This window comes from Dermacentor albipictus, chromosome 8, assembly GCF_038994185.2.
Source record: "Dermacentor albipictus isolate Rhodes 1998 colony chromosome 8, USDA_Dalb.pri_finalv2, whole genome shotgun sequence".
Lineage (NCBI taxonomy): Eukaryota > Metazoa > Arthropoda > Arachnida > Ixodida > Ixodidae > Dermacentor > Dermacentor albipictus.
In genome coordinates, this window is record NC_091828.1 from 122754439 (window position 1) to 122777294 (window position 22856).

Below are 22856 nucleotides of genomic sequence, written 5' to 3' on the forward strand. Positions count from 1 at the left end.
TGCAGTCGATAGACACTTAGTATAGAGAGCCGCTTGTTTACCTAGCATTATGTATACTCCATGTTTGATTAAATAGACTGTTATTCCATCTTCTCCTGCCGCTATTCCCCGTTTCATGTCTTGCAAGACCCTTCTGACCTCATCTCTAGTTATAGGGGGTGCTTCTGTATCCTGTTCATTACTGTTTCGAATGTTATCCTGAGTCCTCTGGGTACTGTACAGGTCAGTACAGAATTCTTCCGCTGCTTTTACTATACCTTCGAGATTGCTGATGATATTACCCTGCTTATCTTTCAGTGCATACATCTTAGTTTGTCCTATGCCAAGTTTCCCTCTCACTGATTTCAGGCTGCGTCCATTTCTTACGGCTTCGTCATTCTTTCTCACATTATAATTTAGAATGTCACTTATTTTCGCCTCGTTGATCAATTTTGACAATTTCGCGAAATCTATCTTATCTAATGAGCTGGACACTATCATGCTTTGTCCCTTCTTTATTAGGTCCTTTGTTACTTGGGAGAGCTTGCCTACTGGTTGCCTTGGTGTCTTGCCTTCCTCTTCAAATGCTACCTCTGAAGCCAGCCTAGTTACGGTTTCATTCATTACCTCTGTCATCTTCATTTCTCTGTTCTAAGGCTGCATATTTGTTTGCAAGCACCAGCCAGAATTTGTCTGCTTTTAACCTTACTGTCTCTAAATTGACCTGTTTCTTCTTGACCAATTTTACTCTTTCTTTCTCAAAATTGAGGTGAATCCTAGCCCTTACTAACCTATGATAACTGTACTTTACCGTACCTATCACTTCTACATCCTGCACTATGCTAATAAAAATCTATAGAGGGCCTATGCATAAATTTTAGGTAAAATGAAAACAAAGTGAAGCGTCCCACAGCCGGTACCCTAGCAGCAAATCTTTCCTGACGCTTCAATGAAATTAGGTATAACAGCAATCATTGACCTTTGGCTTGAGCCTAATTGACAGGCGCCATAGGACAAGATGTTTGGCCTAGTAAGCGCTAAACCGAGTTTACTAGTTGTAAATAAGAGGAACATTCTGCGGAGAGAGGAGAAGCGGCGGCAAGAAAGGAAGAAATGGTCCAGGTAAATTGGTGAACTTCTCTGGTTCTTTTAGAATGTAATGTAGTCCTTCAGTACTCGTAAACAATTAAATAGATCCTTGTATATACGCGTTCACATCCAATGAAGTCATGGTCAGATTGTGTGGACAGGCCGGCCTCGGAACATGTCCTTCGGTTGTTGTTTCGCTAGCGGCTTACCAAGCTTAATCTCGTGGTAATAGCGGCGACCACTTTGCTATCGAAGAAGCATCGTTTACTAAAACAGCTCGTAGAGCCTTTAGCATCGCTAAGCCTGATGAAGACACTTTCGTTGAACGCAACACACGCCAGATTTAACTCCAGACGACTTCCATTATGAGAACGTTGCGTCTGAACCGAACGTCGTGCAAGTTGCTCTCTGGAGACATGGCGAGTTAAAATGTAGGCCCGAAGTGATAGTGATATCCTGCGCTCTTTGCCGCTAGAAAGACATTTTCTCTGCTATCACATTGCCTGCTTATATGGTTCGCGAAAGGTCCATGACGATTTCCGCTGCAAGCCAATATAAGGTCACGTATCGGTAGCTATACGCGCGCTATCTAATCGCAGCGTCTACAGAGCTTTGCGTCGTATGATAGAAACTCCGCTACTATCGGACCTTTCCATTCCAATCTTATCGAGGCCGAGAACAATAAGCGGTGACAAAGGCAGGCGTACTGTCCCGCCGGCGAAGTTGCAGACAGTACAGGCAAAACTGGGGCATGCACGTCATGTTCTTTTGGTACTATCAACGAGTCTCAACAAAGTACCACTCGTTTGTCTTATCTCTTGTTCTTTATTTTCCCACTAGGTGTTGTCGCGTCTGCTCTTTGGAAGTAGGGTTTCTTATCTAATTCTTGAAGTAGCCACGATGTTGACGTCACGAAGTTTTCACTTCGTCCTCTTCCTATCTGAAGGTCCACATTTTTTTCCCATAACAGTGCAGCTGCGGATTTTCACTCCCCCTCCACCTAGAGAAACCTATGCTGCACACAATTACCGTGCTGTATGGATCACTGACGTTCCTTAGGCCACGAAGCCAATGAAAAGGCCGCCTATCGCACTCCCTCGAACGCCGGTACAGAAGCGAAAGCACAGCACCTGGCGGGATGTATAGACGCACACGTCCGCACGCCATGGCTACGCCAGGTAGTCGTTCGTCCACGATGTACGGGTTACTCCTGCTCGGTTTCATCGCCACTTTCCACGTGACTCCAGCGACTGCCGCGGAAAAGCCACCGGGCCAGGGTGAGTACCGGTGTAGACTTACAAAACTATATACAAAATGGAAAGTTTGGCGAGTGGGTAGCTCGATGAAATCGACGATGGTAACTCGGCGTAACATCGTCGAAACGTGGTGGGTAAGAAGATGCGGGACGGGGCGAAATCGAAGAAGCCGGGCGGGTATCAGGGCGATGGGCCGAGCAGATGGTGTGAAGACCCATGTTTTCAAACTCCTGGCGGACAACTGCCTGGATAAGTGAGACCGTGACTGCAGATGTGGGGGTGGGACAGGAGTCGAAGGCAGCCGGATAGGCGGCCTCGATCTCACGCCGGACGATCCTGGTAACATCGGCAGTGTTGTTGGGACGAGGAGCGTCGGCACAGGAAGATGTCGCTGGGGTGTTGGGCAGACGGGCAAACTGCTGGTCAATACGTCGGCTTTTGGCGAGTTCCAGGCGGCGGCACTCTTTTATAACAGCATCCACCGTGGCTACGTTGTTGCAAACGAGCAAGTTGAAGGCGTCATCGGCAATGCCTTTGAGGATGTGGGAAACCTTGTCTGACTCAGTCATGTGGGTGTCAACTTTGCGGCACAGAGCCAAGACGTCCTGAATGTACGTGACGTAGGGCTCCGTTGACGTCTGCACACGACCGGAAAGCGCCTTCTGCGCGGCAAGTTGGTGACCGTAGGGGTTGCCGAACAAGTCTCGAAGCTTTTGCTTAAGCGAATCCCAACTGGTCAGCTCATCTTCGTGCGTCCGATACCAAACTCGAGGTGTGCCACCGAGGTAAAAGACGACGTTGGCGAGCATGATAGTTGGGTCCCACCGGTTATTGCGGCTGACGTGTTCGTAAAGGCTGATCCAGTCCTCGACGTCTTCCCCATCTTTTGCCGAGAATACGCCAGGATCACGGGGAGCGGAGAGGGTGATGTAGGTCGTCGAAGTGGCAGCAGGTGTCGGAGCCGGTGGAGTCGGGTTGGCGTCGCCGGGAGCCATGAAGGTAGGCTCGACGTACCATCCACTGCTAAGCTCCGTGACGAGGTACAGGGAACGTCCACCTCCACCAAATATGTTACGTAGGAAGACGCAGACGACAAGCTATGTACAAATATATTTACAAGGAAAATACGCTGCGCTTGGCCAAGAGGCAACAGCCCGCGCTAGCTTCTAAATCGTCGTCGTCGTCTTCACACTGCTGGCCTTTCGTGATCGCACATATTGTGCCGTAGCAATATGTTGGGCAAGTTGGTGGTACATTCTTCCCAGCAGTGCGAAAAATGCGTGGAAGAAAAGGCGTCACTTGACTGTGAACTTTTGTTGTGTATATTTTCTTCCGGCTGCTAGAAACTATGTAGGACTGCGTTGCGGGAATAAGTGCTGTCACAGTTCAGAGCCGCACAAATAGTCGAAACTAGCTTTTTGTCTTGTATTTTGTTCTTATGTGCCCGGATATGAAGGAAAAAGCGAAAGTGCTTCGATGTAGCGCGAAATTCGGCGTAAAATAATTGTACTCTTCGACCAGATAGGAACAAGACGCTCTTTAGAAACCACGTACGCACACTTAATTTTCCTGTTAAAAAGAACTGTAGTACCAAGCGAGAGAAGCAGCAGTCGTAGAGGTAGCAGGTCTCCTTTCACCCCGTGCCGGACAAGATTGCGCAGGACTGCCTTAAGATAAACCTCGAAAGTTTCAAATGAATTTTCGAAAGCAGTGTTAACGCGGTATACGTATAATCCGACTCACAGCTTATCCTCCATCTAAATTCCCCTGCATACCAATAGAAAAATGATGGAAATACGCGCAAAGCTCATTCTTACTTCCACCAAGACAACCCGCTTCATTATTTGTCTGTAATTATACGCTTTCTTGCAGGTCTGCAGTGTGATGGATGCGTGGCGATCCTGCAAGGCAAGTTCCACAGTTGGCCTTCATTTCGGCGTTATAACTAGAGCAATTTCTATCGAAGAAAAAACAAAACGGGCGGAAAGTAGTCTTGCATAGTTATCCTAGGTGGTGCGTTCTCATTCATTCATTCATTCATTCATTCATTCATTCATTCATTCATTCATTCATTCATTCATTCATTCATTCATTCATTCATTCATTCATTCATTCATTCTTTGTATTTACTAACCATTGAGAGAAAACAGGAAAGACAGCTTATATGTCACTGTTCGTGGCTCCGCCCAGCGAGGACAGGACATAGAGCATAGTGCTATCAGGTAATTGCAAAGAACAATTCGCATGATTTAGGGCTCATCTTGTCCCCAAGCAATAGCCGTCCCCTGTAAGCGTGCATTCCCTTTCTTTAACGCTGCGCGCCCGGTACTTTCAGGTTACGAACGGCATGCGCGTGACATAACGCTCTTGGCAATAGCGAGCGAACGGTGTTGGCGAAAAGAAATGCACGCAAGATACGCCCTACCAAAGGGTGTAAAAGTTTTCGAATGTGTGGAGGAACACCCTCGTGTGGTGGACGTATTACTTTTCGTTTTTGTTTGGAATAATCACAAATAAACATGTACGCGGAATGGATACTACGAAGAAGTAGACAGAATTCGTATTTTCGTTGGTTACCTTACGACTTTTATATATGTTCTTAGGATTATGGGAATGCGCAGTTTTTGCGACACCACTGCCAATTGTATAGTGGACATCGTCTTCCTACTTTATTTGCACACTGCTGTTCATTAAGTGACTCATTGAGTTATTGAACTAAAGTGATTAACGGACAAATAGAAAGTGTCGGCCACCAGGAGAAAACACTTAGAAAAGTGAAAGGTTAACAACCCCTCCGAGGAGGACAGTGCTGCTGGATACATTACATTCGTAATTGACTTTCACCAATAGACAATGCTAATGCAGATTCGTGACATGAAACGCGTTGTTTCTCACCGTAAAGGACACTAAAGGGCTGCACTAAATTAATTCATAATCGTTCAAGCATTCTTCCTTGAATTTATTTTCATATATTTGGCCGGAAACGCTCGGTTATTCGAAGGAAATAGATGCTTTTAGCCTGCCCACTATTCCGGCAAACGGTAGCGCTTTGGGCGGATTGCCGGATTTGCGGGGGCGTAAACGTGAGCGGCCAGAGTGGTGCAGCCGCCTGGTAGCGTAGAGTTCAACCAGACAAACACAGAGCTAAAACTGCAGTAACCCACAATATCCTGCTTCGCGACTGGTGCAAATTTTTGGCAGTGGCGTAATTGTGAACACGATTGCGCCACTGTTAAAAATTTACAACAGCAGCTAAGCAGAATATAGTAATTAGATTTGTGTTTGTGTGGTTGAGCTTTGCGCCACCAGCTGGCGCCACCAACCTGGCCGCTCACGTTTACGCCGCCGCTAAACCGCCAAACCGCCCGCGCTTGCCGGAATACCGGACACGCTAAAAGTCTCTAATGAAGGCCAAAGTACAGTAGTTTGAATTTCGCGTGAAAACGGCAACGCCGGTACGTGAGGGAGGCGCCCACTGTGCGTTGACGCGCGTCCTGCAGGACCGTTCATGAAGTTTACCCAATCCAATCTTACGCCGTGGAACTTAAAAAGTAATTTTTCGTATTTTGCGTGTTTTTGAGTAGAAAAGGTCAGTGAGACGCACTTGTGGAGGATTTGGTTCCTTTAGAACGCAATGTGATCATTTTATTTATTGAAAAAAAAAACGTTGATTAGTTACGAGCACCGAGTTATCCCGAACGCACACTGCCCAAAGTCATGACGTCATGAGCAGCTGATGCAAAAATTTCAAGATGGCGTCGCCATCCATCTCTCGACCGGCATTTGTGAGGCCGAAAGTTGAGACACAAAAGAACACTGTTTCAGTAATACGCTATGTGAAAAGAAAAAAAAAGCGGAATTTGAAATTCCTAGATAGTCGGGAAAGGCTTTTCGATCTCCGGTAATAAAGTTCTTGCTCAGCACTCAGCCGCTCTTGCGCAGAGCTCCATAAAAATGTACGCGGTTGAAAAAAAAAAAGGCGTTTAAAATTTCGAGAAAAAAGAAACATTTTTTTCCAACCAGGATAAAGTTGAAAAAAAAGATAAAGAAAAAGAAATACAGGGCTTCCCCGCAGAATTCTTCTGTTGCGATGTTACTCCTCTCGACGTATCTAAACGTTTGGTCAAAAGCAGGAGTTTGTGGTGTCTGTGAAGCACCTGGCTCCAACCACGTGGTGGCAAGGACTTCGCTTCGACCAACCCTTGAGCCCCCTCGCCTGTCGCGTACTGCGGACTCCCCCTTCTTCTGCGGCTTGCGAAATAAACTGGTCCGAGTTTGCAAACGTGCACACAACGCTACGCAACAGGCTCGCAGGGGGATCGCGTGCAAAAACTTGTGTACGTGCACTTGAACCACAATGTCCGGTAGGCTTCGTTCGCTGCAAAGCAAAGCGTTGACGCGTCAAGCGCAAATGAATCGCACACAGATTGATACAAACGTCGGTCTTGACGCTTTGATGAGAAATCAATGCCTCAACGTGGAATTGTGCCTAGATTCTGAACCCGGAAGCTCTGCTGGGACTTCTGTCATGCAACAATGTAACAATTATATTCTTTTCAATGTTAGACAAATGAATGTGTCGGGTTTTTTCATAGCTCTGTGCGCAATCGTCCTTTCTTCAATGTTTCGTATTTAATAATAGAAAACATGAAAGAAACAAGTTTTTCACACGGCCCTCAAAATTTGATGAAATTTTACATCTCTAGAGCTCCACCCCAAGCTGTCGGAGAGCCAAGGTCGCAAGCGACTAGTGGAAGGCGCGCTGAAAAGCCTGTGCAACGCGGACAACTTCGTCGTCTACAGGCACAGCCCTCCGAAGATGCTCAAGGCCTGCAACTTTATTCTCGGTGAGTGAATTAAGGGAGCAGGCGGACACAGTCGCTGTATACTTGTAGCATACGAGCAACGTTCGGAGCAGTGACGTCATACAAGCCCGCTGTAGCGTCCCCTCACCAAAAACTCTAACAGCCACAGTCACAAAACTGAAAACAGCAACGGTGCGATATAATTTTTCTGTTCATTTTGTCGGCACCACAGCATTCGGACCACATCGAGTTGTTAAGGCTACATTGCGTGCTGGGCGCAACTCAGACAAGTTTCAGTGTTGAGGGAAACAGATAAATGAGAAGGCCGGGCCCATCCACGATGCCGCCTATTCAAATACGTGTAAAATGCAGAAGCGCTTCTCCGAGATAACCACTGGGCCAATTTTAATAAAATTTGTTGCAGTTGAGAGAAAGTTTTGATTTAGGGCCTGAATCTAAAGAAAAAGAAAAATTTGAAAATGCGCATGTTTGAGAAAAAAAATATAGACGTACAAAATGTACTAATCATGGTTCTGTACCAAGAACAGATATCGCAGTTTACGTAAACTGCATCTGTTAGAAAACCCAAAGCGGACAAATTTGATACATCCGTTTATATATTACGTTAATTCGTTGCATTCTTTATAAGTGTGTTGCAAAAGTCCCATTCTCATATTAGTGGTATATTTCAGAGCCATGTAGAGCACATCAATTTTGTCCGGTTTAGATGCACTATGAGTAGAATTTACAGAATTGTCATATTTCTTATTGATGAGTTACAGAGTTTTAAACTTCCTAGTTTCACGTAATGAAAATTTGCGATTTTCGAGAATTTTGATAAAGCATTGACATTCCAAATCAAGAATTCGCTGCCAACAGTCACAAGATTTTAACATTTTATTTTAAATGCAACAAGCCTGATCAACTTTGGTGCAGGTGTTGCCAAGAAAAACGATTTCTGCCTTCCCGTGTACGAGGGCGAATCATAAAGTGTTTGCTTCTATTTTTATTAGCCAAAGTAAGGTACATACAAGTCATTACGAATATACGTACTATTCTACGCACGTTACCCCATAGTCCCACACCGGTTCAGACACTTGTCCCATCCCAGATTTGAGATGCCGCTGTCTTCAGTCAGCGACGCACGCAGCCTCCCCGAACGCTCATTGTCATGCAAGTCCTCACGGCCCTTTTGCGAACTCATAATACCATCACCACCTCACACTTCCTAAACCGAGACGCCTTTCCCCATACGTGAAATCCACAGGGAAATGCAGCCCACGTATGGGCTGCATTTCCCTGTGGATTTCAATGTTCGTCCCTTGCTCCATAGTAAACGAATCGCACTTCGTTGCTCGTACGTCGTGGATATCGTGGACAAGTGAAGCACAACCGCCATCTTGAACAACCGACAGCAGCGCCGTGCCGCGGAGCTACCGGCAGATAAGGCCGGGCTGGTCCAAGAAAGGTCCACCGCTGGGAATGGATACGTGACTTCGCATATACAGCCGTAGTTGTTATTTTTTTAAAATATGGGTAAAGATTTTCCGATTCGCCCTCGTACTTAGATATAGGAGCCCCCAAAGCCAAACATTCCTCTTAACCAAAACGCCTATGCAGTTTGCTGCCATGCATGGTGAATGGCATAAGGGTGAGAAAGGAGAAATATAGGGAGAGGTAGAGAGAGCGCTAGTGCGCACGCGTGCAGGTGCATGCACACACAGTCTAGAAACAGCCGCTACGGACTTGTCGACTTGAGAAACTGCAGCATGCGTGTACGCTAGCACATAGCCCGAGTGCTGCAACAAAACACCTACAGCTGCAGGAACACTCTCATTGCATCCTGTGGCATCGACGCACACGGCCACGATTCAAAAATCCTTGCTTCAGAAAAGAAAGTTAATAAATAAAATGGGCGAATATACAGCAGGACCCTTGGCTGCGTTGGGACAGGGCAAGCCAGTGGTTTGGGTTGATACACTCCACGATTACCCGTTTTTACGGCGTCCTTACCAGCATCGCCATAGATCAAAGTTGGCTGCCTTGTTTGACCGCAGACAACTACCGGGACGAGCTGACGTCGAGTTTGCACAACTTCTACAAGAAGTACAAGGTGAAGAACAACCTCAAGCTACAGGCCGAGTTCTGTGACGAGACCATCAAGGTGTGCCCGCCGGGTATGCGGGACACAGACATCAGGGTAAGCAGCTAGCTGCTAGGATGGTGCACCAGACTTCAGTATTTCCAAGCTTTTCACGTGGATAACTACGCATACAAGCAAGCCAATATAGTACTAATAAGCCGAAGCTCCAGAATTAATAGCACTAATAAGTTGTTCTGAAAACGGTTTGCTGGGGAAAAAAAAAGGTGGGGGAGGGGAGATATTTAGCTAATGCATCAGGACTCCAGCGATGAAAGGTTAGAATGAAGAGTAGTTGGAAAATATGTAAGAAATAAGGGGGGGGGGGGGGTCAAGTGAACTGCTAGAGGGCATCCCACATCATTCTGGTTAGTCTTATGTGGGTGAAGCACGACTTTTGATTAAAGTTGCAAATTAGTTTCGAAGGCATCTAAGAGTATGTAAGAGTGTATGTCTGCCTATAGTAAAGCATACACGAACCTGAAATAATGTATGCACTCTTTGGCATTCAGATAGGCGTCAAAATCAGGTAAATCTTAAAAGGCTAATGGTGCTGCTTAGAAGACCTCTTTCTGAGAAAAGTTGGTGAGTGCGTCATGCCGTCTTGGGTGCATTTTTACAAGTACCTTGCCAGTCTCTTTCATCATAACATTCAAGTTATACCTGGGGGTTCTAAAAGCGGTGTCCACGACACGGTTGCTGCGAAAGATTTTTCTTTCATTTCTTCTTTCACAGCCTAGGCACAGCCTGAAATATAATGATGCATTTCAAACTACCACGTGTGAAAAATTTGCTAAACATTCGAAATTCCAGGATGCGTGTGCAATCCAGGAAGCAACTGAGCTTTTCCAGATTTTGCTTAACATAGAATATCCAAATAGCAGCATAAAAACCTGTGACGTTGCAGTGACATGTGGTTAGCACAGCCTGGGCCTGAAATTTGAGTTTAGCTGTTCTCCACACTAAAAAAAGTCATTTGAAATTGTGATCTCTGCCATTTTAGACGGTTAAGTCTGTTTGGTTGCAGTAATGCAACTGTATTAGGATGAATCATGCACGCAGCACAACTAAAATGAATAAATCATAAGTTATGTAATATTTGGCATTCATTCCAGATGAACCCCGTTGGAATGAGCATCGATGAAGCCAACGAGAAGCTAGCTGAAGGCTTCGATTTAAAGCAAGAGACTGTTATTGAAGCTGATAATAAATGGGATGAGCTATGATGGCATCTCACATCAACCTCAGTAAAGCAGTATACACTCAGCTGTTGCTCCATCATACAGCAGGAAGACACAGCTTAAGCATACTAACCCAGAATATGAAGTTCCAGTGTCCCTCTCAACTTGCTGTTTCATGAACAGTCATCTCCCATTATAAAAGTTACAAGACACATGATACAATACTTTTCGCTGGCTCAAATTCCATTGGAGTCATAGATTTCAAAAACTGCACAATAACAACCCATTCACAAGTTTAGCAACTTTGTGAACACACTGCAACTGCAGAATTGATTCAGTCAGTTCTGAAGGTACAAGATGGGCACCCCCAGACTAGCGCCATTTTTGGGAGATCTGCAAGCAAACTTAAAGAGAACTCCATCAGCATTCCACATATCATATTCACATAAGATTCCCTCAAGCAGAGTGGGATGCACCTGTGAGGAACTCGTTTATTTCATCACTGAACATGGGGATCAATATCTAAGAACTAGTGCTAGTCTCAAGATTCCACTATTTTTCATAGCTGTGTACTGAAAATCATTCCAGTGCTAGTTAATCTGCCACACCGGCAGCACCTTCAAACACTAGCAGCACTCATCCACAATATCATTCCCAATCCCATTGTATGCTTTGTATACACATTGTGTGTAGCTGGATGTATGCTGTTCTTATGCGCACATACATGAGCGACGTGCGTGTGCACACAATGTAGCCGACCGTTATGCGTGGGTGCTCTGCTCATTGCATCTACAGCAAAGCGTTTGCTGCAACCGTAATCGACATTATGGCATACTGTACAAAAAAACAGTACCACCACGTAGCGGCCGTGCCCACTTCGACGGACCTCAAATTGCAGCTGCAAAAGGGCTTTGTCTACAAGTTTACTCATAACAGAGATAAGTATTTTTGTACTATATTTGATTTACAATCGGAAGCTCTCATGTATGCACTTTGGTTAAGTCGTACTTTATGTAGCTCAATTATAGAAGAAACTTGGGCTATAGTTGCTGCTTATTACAAGCTTGAGACATCATCAAATAGCGCAAGAAAGGCAACGGAAGACAGTGAGAAGCACATAGAACAGAACTCTAGGTCATTTGCTAGATTCTGTCCCGCGTGCTTCTCGCTGTCGTCCGATGACGAATGATGCCTCAAGTTCATACTTCATTAATTTTCTAATGCAATTTACATTGAAGAATCCAATTACAGTTCAATACCACACCTGCAGTTTACGGAGAGCCTAGAAGAATGAAGGTGTATGCTGCACTTCCGTACATGTGCATGCACAACATCAGTCACTTGTAGTGGTGGTGCGTGTATAATGTCAGCCGCAGCTCCTCTGTGCATCCGCTTTCACGGAGTGGAATAGAGGCGTTTATTTTTTTTCAATTTTGAAGACGCAGCATGTAGAACACAGCAATCAGCATTTATATATTTGTGTCGAACAGCCAAAGAAGAAATAATGCTGTTGCCGCAATACGGTTAACTTCGACACCGCCATGCTGCTGTCGTTACACACAAAACTATTCAATTTACACAAACACGTTTGTACACTTAGTATTGCTTTGCGGACCCTCAATGTTAGATAATGCTGCAAGATGCACCTGTAAAATGTTTTGCATCGCACAGATTCCCATAGTGTGTGGGGCCAGAATGTTTTTTTCCAGAGCAGACCCAAAGAATGGTGAAGAACGTACACAAAGAAGAAAAAAGAAGCAAGGTTTATTCAGATACATTAGCATCAGTCGATAACACAGGCCAATGGAACCAAAAATACTGCACTTGTCTCCATGCTTGCTCTTTCTCCCACAGCCATTGACACATGGCTCAATTGAAGACTACAGATGCCCGCGTTTCAGTTGCCGGTCGGTACTGCTGCTGCAGGAGCCATTCCCAAAGCTCCGGCAGGGTGGCACCAATAGGTCTAACATTACACAATGTCATATGCACCAAAAAGGAGCTCTTTTGTAGCTAAAAGCAGGCCCATGATGTGCAAACAGTAGTGCAAAGAAATAACCTATTTTGTGCATCACCCAATACCACCTTAAGACTTCTCTGGCTGTGGTCTTGAACAACTGTCACACCAGGCACGTCACGAAAAGCATTTAGACATCTACAGATACATCATTGCTTTTAAATAGACAACAGCATTCTTAAGAGATGCATCTGTGCGATAGGACTTCACTGCATTACCAGCAACACACAAGTGCATAGCCAGCAGTATCGTTTGTGCTGCCTACCGATAAACGCCAGTGCCATGGGTGAGGGCATTGCAAAGAGCGATGTCCCATGTCCAAGGCACATCCATATTGTGAAGGATGCAAGTTGTGCTTGCTGCATGCAGTGGTTTTATCTAGGGCCATGGACACACCCAACATGCAGCTAAAAGCACCAGCTGCTGGCAAATGCTGTCAGTGTCAGCTGCCCATGCCCTGCAGCATGTTGTGCACATGAACTACTTGTGTCTTTCACAACATGAGCCCAACCACTGGGGGTACTGCTGGCCACGAGCTGGTGTCTTGCTATTAACAGTTGGTAGCAGTGTGCATGAAAAGCCAAATGTTATCACTTGGCTTGCTTCAAGGCGTGAGCAATATTCGTCACATGCTATTGGTTCTCTGGCAATGGAAGCTCCCAAAGTACAACTGTTAAAGATAAGCCACGTGGGCGGGCCTCTCAAGAATGAAGAATCTTTTGTGGGTGCAAAAACGAAAGGATGAGTGATGCTACATTTGATGAGTTAGGTGCCAGGAAATGGTGCCACAGTTTCAGAGCAGCCAAAATCACTGTGGTAAAACACGGATACTTTTCTTGTAATGCTGCCTAGATGTGTGTGTGTGCATGTATTTAAATAGCCCAAACTTGTCTCAAAATGGATTTTGCACCTTAATGCATAATGCACAATTCATCTGAGCATAATGCAGAATAAACAAAAAGGTAGCCAGCGCAAGCACAGGATATTTCATAAGAAAAATAAAATAACATAAAGGACGTACCTTCGGCTATATGAAACTATCCAGAAAGTGTGACTAGCTGCTCCAAAGTTCAGGTTTCTAAAGCACTGAGCACTACATTATGTTGAAGCAATAAACCCTGTGCTCATGAGCATGTGTCCTACCATTTTAAGTATGTGTAACACTGCTTCAACTTTGAGGGGCAGTGAATCTCAAGATATCCTTGTGGGAAGGTCATAAAGCTTACAACGGCAGCACATCATACAAGGGTACTCATTTGTTAAGTGGATCACCAGGTTATCACTATGCAGCAAATTACGTCCATGGCCGCAGAATGAACTGCAGTGTTTTGCACTCATTTTGTCAGTATATCACCATCCATTGCCAAACTCGATACACAGGTAAGCTTAAGAAAACGTGTTGATCATGATAAGAAAGCTGGGGCACGAAGTGTTGAGATAAGCAATTTAGTCATTAAGCCCAGCTGAATACTGCTAAGCTGAGAACTTTAAAAAGATGAAGCTGCTGTTTTTTTTATGGCTGGATGCTCATGCAGTGATGCAGGACCTAGCACAATGTACACAAGCAATAAGACTAATCAAAATGTTTGTTCCGCAACAAATTTTGCAAAATCTTCTGCGCCACAACAGTTACTACAATACTATTGCGTAATTAAAATAGCAATAAAGTCTGTAATACTTTGAGTGGCCGCAAACAAGAAGAAGCACGCGAAAAAATGCACACATGAACAATGAGCTGAAAGTCAATATCTTTAGTTCCATGCCGGAAGCTTGCCACTACTCATTAGCAGTAACGCAAAGCTTTTAATAGCAAAATAACAGTTGTCACCGCAAATAAATGAAATGTGTTCTGCCCATGACCACAATTTGATCAGGCTCTTACTTTAAGGTATTACAAGATTTACTGACCCTATCGTCACCTCAGAAACCTTTCATGACTTGAACAGAACGCACCTTTCGGCAGCTTTTAATTGCAAGTACATCTGGTAGCTACAACCACCACGTTCAGTTAACTGTACAAAATGTTCTTAAATTTATTGTAGCGGCATATGTTTTGCTTTACGGGAAGGAGGACATGATGCAGGCTTGGTTTGGTGTGCAGTCGCAGCAATGGCAGTGGTCATGTTTTGGTGTTCCACCTCCCTACTGATGGCCCGTGAAGTAGTTTCAAGTGCATTTCTTTCTCTACGCTTAGCAGCAGCTTCTCTTCTTGCACGCCTACCAATCTCGCTACTAGCTTTGCAGTTACTGTGGAAGAGCTGCGAACTACACTTGCATCGCATGACTATCGGGCAGCGGAGTGAAAGCTGTGGCAGGCATGAACCTGTAGTGGCCACCATTAACTAGTGGCCAACTAAAACAAGGGAAGCTCACAGGAATGTTGACTTGTGCGGAGTCCTTGAGTAAAGATGTGTCGAAGAGCCATCAATCCTCACCTCACTTCCTCGTCTATTGTGGTAAATTGGTTCAACTTGTAAACGTTGGCCAGGGAGCAACAAACTGGAGCTGTAACTGTAGCCGGCACCAAAGCATTTTTATCTATGCTTTCGGTGGGGCTTGCGACGTTACAGACTACTGTCTCTGCTTTTTAGTTTCTATAGGTTGATGCATGCTTTGCAGAGCAGCACAAATAGCAAACAGTCACAGCACTTTCCCATCATCTCGAATCTGCCGGCTGTTGCCACCAATGAATTTTCGAGGCCATTTGACAGACATAATCTGTGAAGCCCTACGGGAACTTTATACACGCACTGATTCAGCAGTCCAGTTTCCAAGAAGCACCTCCTGGCTGAGGAGCCGAGCCAATCAAAAGTTATATCATGGTGAATGCTCCTTAGCACCAGAGTGTCATGTAATCTCAAGTGGCGGCACACGCCCTACAGCTTTCCACGACACTGCCGGATGACTGCGAAACGAAGTACAGGCAGAAACTTGCCTGGTATACAGGAAAGAAATTTTGTGCTGCATTCAATAAGCATATAATCACTAAGGGTACATGCAGAAGCTCAACGCATTGTGGTACAGAGTATAAAGCTGCCTCGATGGTGCCCATGAGAGGGAACAAAGAGTGAAAAGGACTGGCAGGCCTCTCACAGTATTCGAGTAAGCTGCTGGTTTGCAAAGAACAGTTCCTTAAGCAAAATATGTGACTAGCACTCACTGAAAGTCCTCTTCTAGAACCAAAATAGTGGTTTGATGCTCAACTTTGAAGTGAATCTATTAACCAAGGTGGTACAATTGAATACGAAAGTGACTTTGCTGAACCGGTGCTGAAAAAGAAGTTACACGCACCAGCTTTGCACAAAATAAGGATAAAACTTAGCAGTATCAATTACAAGATTGCAAGGAAGTGTACAAAAAGGAGTGCGGCATAATAACTTCCATTTGTGCACATGAAAGGTAGCACAAATGCCAACAATATATCATAACAAAAGCATCATTGCAATAAATATACTTCCATGCATTTAATATACAAACTCAGTGCACTGAAACTACAGCAACACTTGCAAAAGCGCTAGCAGACCATTTCTCCCTCCATCGCTGCCACTCGGACATAGTGGACTAGCATACTACTTCAGGCAGCACACACCACAGGATTTAAGGCACAACCACATGCACACCATTTCAAGCAACCACAACAAGTTTGACTGCCACAGAGGGCCATCGGTTGCCATCGCTTGCCAGTTTTTGGCCACCCAGAAAATTTCATTCTTCATGGGAAGTCTGGGCAGTGGATTCCATCGGTCACCGTGACTGTGTAACATGGCTACACATAGGCCACTCTCTTCAATCCAAATTTGCTCTTGCTACTTGCTCTTTGTACACAAAATAAATGCTGAAATTAGCCTTCGCTTAGTTTCATGCCATGCTGAGGGCAAAGTATTCCAGATATTTTGTAGTGTTGAGATGAGCCGTTTGTTTTGATGCTGTTAGGCCTAATGAGCCACAAAGAGCTTTGAAAGTGTTTTGATTTATACCCACCAGATGGTGCCACAGCATTTAACACTGCCGATGGGGAGTGCTTTTTTACTGGTGAGGATGCCAAATTAAAACCAGATGTGGTACACTGTAGTTAAAAAAGATATGTGGTCATTTGCAATTTTTCTGGAGGCATATGATTGCATTAATTGGTAACATGGAAGTTTGTCACTCCCTCGTTTTGAAATGTCGAGTTCGTGCGGTAGGCTCGCAGAATGGTGTAAAGAAGCGACAAGGTCCGCTCGTTGCATGACTTATCGTTGTCGCTTGAATATTGTGTGCATGTGGTCACTTCTTTAAGCAGTGTCCTCTTATATCCCTAAAATCCACAAGTACAAGACAAACTTGTAGCTGTGATGGCAAATTGCCAGCAAGGTGTAATTGACACCTTTCACATGCTGAACAAAAAGTTCACCGTAAATATTCTCAGATTTCACCATTATACAGAACACACTCAACTTCCAGATATCAAGCAAGTTATCTCCAAAGGCAACAGAATCAGTGTTGCTGAAATGAAGCAGTAACCACCGTCTTATGCCAGCAAGTTTTTATTTTTTATTTTGCACTATTATATATCTCCCCCTTGCAAGTCCATCAGTAGTTTCATTTTTTAATTAAACAGGTCAGCTTTCCGCATGAAATTTTTACAGCACAAGAATAAGTTATGAATACGTCTCCATGTAAAGCCAAACTTGGAATCACAAAAATTAAATAAAAAATAATAAAAAATAATAATAAAAGAAAATATGTGGATACTACATGGGTCCGTACAGTAAATTGTGAAACATGACAGTTCTGAAAAGGGACTTGCTTTAGATACGGCCAGCTAAACTTCAAAACACCCTTTGGAATTAGTGCTTTCCTGTGAACTTAGTGCAACTGCTTCCTCAAGAGTAAGAAAATTTTGGGTACATTTGGCTGGGGTGCACTGCTGAATTGTTTCTTCCATTTTTGTAACCAGAATTAATTTCTGACCATTTCCTATGGACAGGTGCGACGCTGACACGATAAGTTTCGGTGCTGGCTGACACATTATTGTCTTGGCAGACTCTAGAGAAATGTATGGTCTCTACGTACGAGGACGAGTGGTGTTCTCCAAAATGTACCAACACCTGGATAACACTGCTTTCCCGAGGGCTCGCGGTGGCCTACGGAGCGGGGCTCCGGAAGTGGGAAGAGTGATGCTGCTGCGACTGCTGCAAGAGTTAGGGCGTTTCGTCCGGAGAATCCCTGCCAGCCTGCTGGTTTCAGGCAAAGTAATAGTATGGCCAGAAGAGGACCAGCAACAGAACCAGGAGGCCGGCAGGAGGAGTCAGGAGCGCACTGATGTCCTCGGTTCACATGATGAGACATTTGCCTTTCTCGGCCCATGGGTTGCTCTTCTTGTCGGGGGCGTGGATTAGTGGGTCTGTCCGCTCGTTCTCCTCAATGTACTCCCGCAGCCTGCAATCAGTGAATGAAACATATCTTTCAGTAGGACAGAAAAAAAAAGAAAAATGCATCACCAAACAACGCATAGAAACATCACATACATCCTCAAACCTACTGGCACTTCTGAACAGAGAGACACTGAATTCGAAGTGCATGGGATCGGCAATGGCTGTGCTGCAGTGAGTGCTTAGAGTTGTACTTGCTGTCATTTCAGCAGTTCTTATGTTCCAACTATATCAGTAAACAACTCAGCCATCTTTCAGCAGCAACATACATTAGCCATTATTCTTGTGAAATCCACTTGTGCATGGGTAAATAAAATCTGTTAATTCTTGTGATATTGAATTGTGTAGCAGTGATGTCACAGCTGAATGTCACTCATCTGCAGGCTGAAGCACTGATACTATCTGCTGCATGAATACTGCTTGCCTGACATGATTGGTGCCATCAGCCTTAATTTTTAAAACCGTCTTCAGAAGTATTGTGATCACAGACCTTGAGACAACCATTCATAAAATGCAATAAAGCATGGTGGAGATAAATCTTGACAAAAAAAAAAAGAAAGAAAAAAAAGGGCATATTACATGCATACACAAACGCCTGTTATAAACTCGTAGCATGCAGAAGAGTGGGGGACTTGGGCTTCTTGATGCATTTTTGCGGCACAAAAAGCAGAGCTTTGGCTTAAAAAAAAAAATACATTCCGAGGTTTTAGGAGCCAAAACCACATTGTGCTTATGAGGCATGCCATAGTGGGGGACTCTGGATTAACTTTGACCCTTAGGAGTACTAACATGTACATAAGCCTAAGCTGACAAGCATTTCTTTTTTTTGCATCTTGCCTCCATCCAAATGCACCTGCCACAGCCGGGAAACAGCACTGCGGTGTTGCTTCTGCATCAGTACCAGCTTTTGCACTTGTTCTTTTTGTGCTTCATAGCATACAGCAATACGAGCACCGATTAGTTGCCACGGACACTGTATGTCTGTTCTACTCCTGCATTTAACAATAATTTGGAGTTCTAGAAAACAATAGAACGGTGCAGAAGTTATCTAAACCTTGTGGTCTCAAACATATATATGAAATTGAAGTTCTCTTCACTATCCCTTTAAGATGAGAAGGTGTTTTATGTACCAAAGCTGCACAGTATGCTGCGAGGGTGCATGCTAGTCTTGGCACTGACCATTAAAAGCTTGATGTAATACATTTATAGTTGCCCTATATTCTACAACTGATGCATGCAGGACGATGCAACAGCGGCTGATGAGGTGTACCATTGCCCAGCCCTGTCAAGAACGAAAGTGCATTCTGTTCATTTGTGGTTTAAGCCACATGCACGGGGCACTGATGTGGACTCTCGGTGATGAAGACGCTACAACAGATATACAGTGGCTGAAAGCTTGAAGGATGCAATTTGCAACACGAATCATACAAGCAAACAGCAGCATCCTTCAGTAGCCTTGAGATCCGAGTTACTTTCCAGCAAATGCGCCTGCAATGGGAGCTTTTACAAGCATTGACCATCATTTGCGTACTAGTCCACGATGAGGAACTAAAATATGAAATGAACTTTTAGTTAACTGGGCAAAAAACAAAAGCATTTTGCATATAGTTTATTTACACACATTTTTTGTACACAACTAGCAACATATATCTGCACCCTCAACAGCAATGCTATTGGTTATTGACGAAATGTAGTGGGTAACAGGCACTTCAATGCTAACAAATACTCAGATGATAGTAGTGGTGTGACAAATTGAACATAACTATTTTATTGTGCCAAAAACCACACAGCACACAAGAGAAGACAACGGGACAGAGCTCTTTCCCGTTGTGTTCTCTTGTGTGCTGTGTGGTTTTTGGCACAATAAAATAGTTATAATGAGTAGATACCAGCTTGCCGAACAAGAAGTTCTCTTAAGACAGAATAAAGATTAACATTTCGCCTGCATGACACGCAAGTGGTCTTGCATATGAATACACAATTAGGGTCACATAAATCCGTACGCATTTCATTATTAAATTTGTCATTGAGAATCAATGAATTGTCGAGGATGGTACAATAGCAAATTACATGTTTACTTGGTGCGCTGCTCGCTAGGAATGTTTTAAAAGCAACATTGTAAGGAGCATAGAAATTTTCTGAGCATACTTCATGAAGTGCTAAATTAAATGCCATCACCTAACCTTTGTTTGCAAGAAGAAACACAGTAATATCACAAGAAAAAGCGCAGTGTACAAAATGCCAGCTTTTCTAACATCGCGATGAAAAGATCACAGATTGCTATAAGACAGCAAAAAATAGGAAAGGGCGCTAGCACGCTTACAGATAAAAGAAGTCACACTACAGAACCCGACTTCGAAATTACTGAGAATATGAACCGCCTGTGAGTGAAATGTCCACATGAAATGCAACTTTTCAGCGATCAATGCTAAAAGATGGACTCAAATGATTATGTCAGAAGACAGTAAGAAGAAGAAATAAAGCAAAAAGCCAGCACAGACGCGGTCGGACGTCCCACAAATTACGACCTGGTTCTATAAATCTAATTACGCCGAAGGAAAAAAAAAAAAAAAACACGGTCCACAATATTCTTCTTGCAGAACGTACGGCTTCGCCGCACTACAAGAGCGCCGTGCGACGCAGCCGCACATTCAGGGCAAAATCCGAAACGGAGCAACAAGCCCGCCTCACGTTAACTCAAGCGTGACTTCTAGGGTGGGTAATCGACGCAGACTTCATTATACATTCTTTCGGACGCGCGCCGCCGTCTCGAGACGAAGGCATGGGACCGCATACACGTACAACAATCACTCGAAATGACTTGACGCAAAGTACGATCACGAACGCCATGCGGATTCTTTCGGTAACCGTGCACAGAACCGACAAGATACAACGGCGTTGGTATAGCTGAAGCAACAGTATGGGTGAACGAAAAAGAAAAAAAAAACCAGAAATATTGTACTAATGCAACAGAACAGCGGGTCACGTTCCAACAAAAGCGCCGGGGATTATCGATCACGAAACTACGAAGGACCAACGCTATTAAGATTCAAAACACGAAGTAAACGAAACGCACGTTTGAGATAAGACTCACACACGACTTCCTGCTGCATTCGTGATAAACTTTATTTTGCATTCCTACTGACGCGAGGCTCAACGACTCCCAGAAAAATGGCGTTTCGAAAGGAATGACCCTACCAGAGCTCGAAACTATCGCACGCTAAATACACTCCGCCCAACAGGGCAAGCCGGGCGGTCACCTCAGAGCGCCTGGTTACGCGGCAGCGCCAGCTCGACGCTTTTGCTACGGACGAAACGTGGACAAAATGAAGGCGTTGCACTCACGCCTGGATAGACTTGGAAAGGGGCCACCGTTCCATCTGTGCCTGATACCGGAGGTTCTCGATCTGTTTCTTGATGCTTTCTTTATCCATGGCGTCCGCGGCGGTCGTCGCACCGGAGTCGTAGCTCGGGTACGCCTCTCGTGGTCGGAAAACTTTAGCCGGGCCGAGCTTGATCTCAAGGAAAATCAACGAGAGAAGAGAGCAGGCACTGCTTGCGCGAAGGGCGTGGTGTCGAGAACACCTGAGGCTGACGTTCACCGATGCGGGCGAGCCGACTGCAACCAGCCACAGATGCACTAACCTCGGGACGAGATTCACGGATCCAGGGCAATGGCGCCGCTAATCCAGTAATGAAAAGGTGCTGTCGTAGTGGTAGCGCATCTCGGGATATGAACGTCAAGCAACAAAATAGGTGGCGGTAACAACCTCACATCTTTTTTCATACGTTGTGCCCAAATATCTAAAAAACGTTGGTCCAAATCCACGTCTCATACAAAATATTCCCTCTGAATTTCATATGCTAATCTTGTAGATAAATGAATGCGACGGAAGAGATTATGAGAGCAAAAAACTCGTCATTGACATCGGGTTTTAAGCACCACCTATTCTGATTAGCAACAACGAAAGAAATCTCGGAGGCCAAGCTTTTAAGCGGTGCCAGTGCCAAAAACACATCACGGCTGCAATGGTTGCAGCAAAAAATAAAACTAAACAAATGTATTACAGAAATAAGCAAAGTATTTGAGAGCATGAAACCGCAGCCACAGCCAACTATGGTTTCCTCTGAGCAACAAAAGCAAATCTCGAGGGCTATGCTTTTGCAGGTTGTATTCGTCAGAAACGATTGCGCGAGTCTGAAAAACATGCCGCAGGTGCTTTCCTACCACCACCACTATAGGTGCTGCAAGAATATGCAGCACACTCTTACGCATCGCCGACACTAACAGCAATAGGGCATTTTTGAAGCCGAAAGCATCGATTATTGTACGAAATTCTATGGCCGGAAGTACGAGAATGGCGCTGCACGTTTAAAGTCTGTATTTCTTCTTGGTGACAGAAAAAATAAAAAAAAGGCATCTCTTTTCAAATTTTATGGATAGGTCAGTTGGATTTTATACTTTGCACACCAAATATAAACCACAATGCCTCTTTCTTTCGATAATAAATACAAATCTTGAAGGCTACGCTTTTGCCAATTGCATGAACCTAAAGTTGCAAATGCGTCTTCGACGCTATGCTCATTGCAGTATTCATTAGGTGTTTTGACAGTCACACGGTGCGGGGCTGCTATGGACTAAGTACAGCCTAGGACACACTCATCTGGGCATGTCTTGGGCATTTTAGCATTAAATATTGAAAACAAGACATCCATGACTTACTATACCGCTAAAGTATAGCCTTTGAGATCTACATTTGTTACTTTGAGACCGATGCTTCAAGACGTGCTACGGCGACACCACATAAAGCTAGCCTCATCAAATCATAGCTTACACTCAAGTGTGTCTATGTAATTGCCACTTCATCATGTTTTTAAGCTGAGCAGTCATACGCGGCGCAGAAGTGTGGAGAAGTTCTTCTCAACACTGGGCTAAAACTATGGCGCGAAACTTAAGTTGCACGGCGGAACATCG

At 44.5% G+C, this 22856-nt stretch overlaps 1 protein-coding gene across 1 annotated transcript; it reads left to right on the plus strand.

Moving 5' to 3' along the window:
• Positions 1-2020: 2020 nt before the first annotated feature.
• On the plus strand, positions 2021-10507 carry LOC135912989 (uncharacterized). Its single transcript, XM_065445595.2, has 5 exons — positions 2021-2345; positions 4197-4232; positions 7031-7171; positions 9187-9329; positions 10385-10507. The coding sequence occupies exons 1-5, from the start codon at positions 2207-2209 to the stop codon at positions 10493-10495; spliced, it is 570 nt and encodes a 189-aa protein (XP_065301667.1). The 5' UTR covers positions 2021-2206; the 3' UTR covers positions 10496-10507.
• The last annotated feature ends 12349 nt before the right edge of the window (positions 10508-22856 follow it).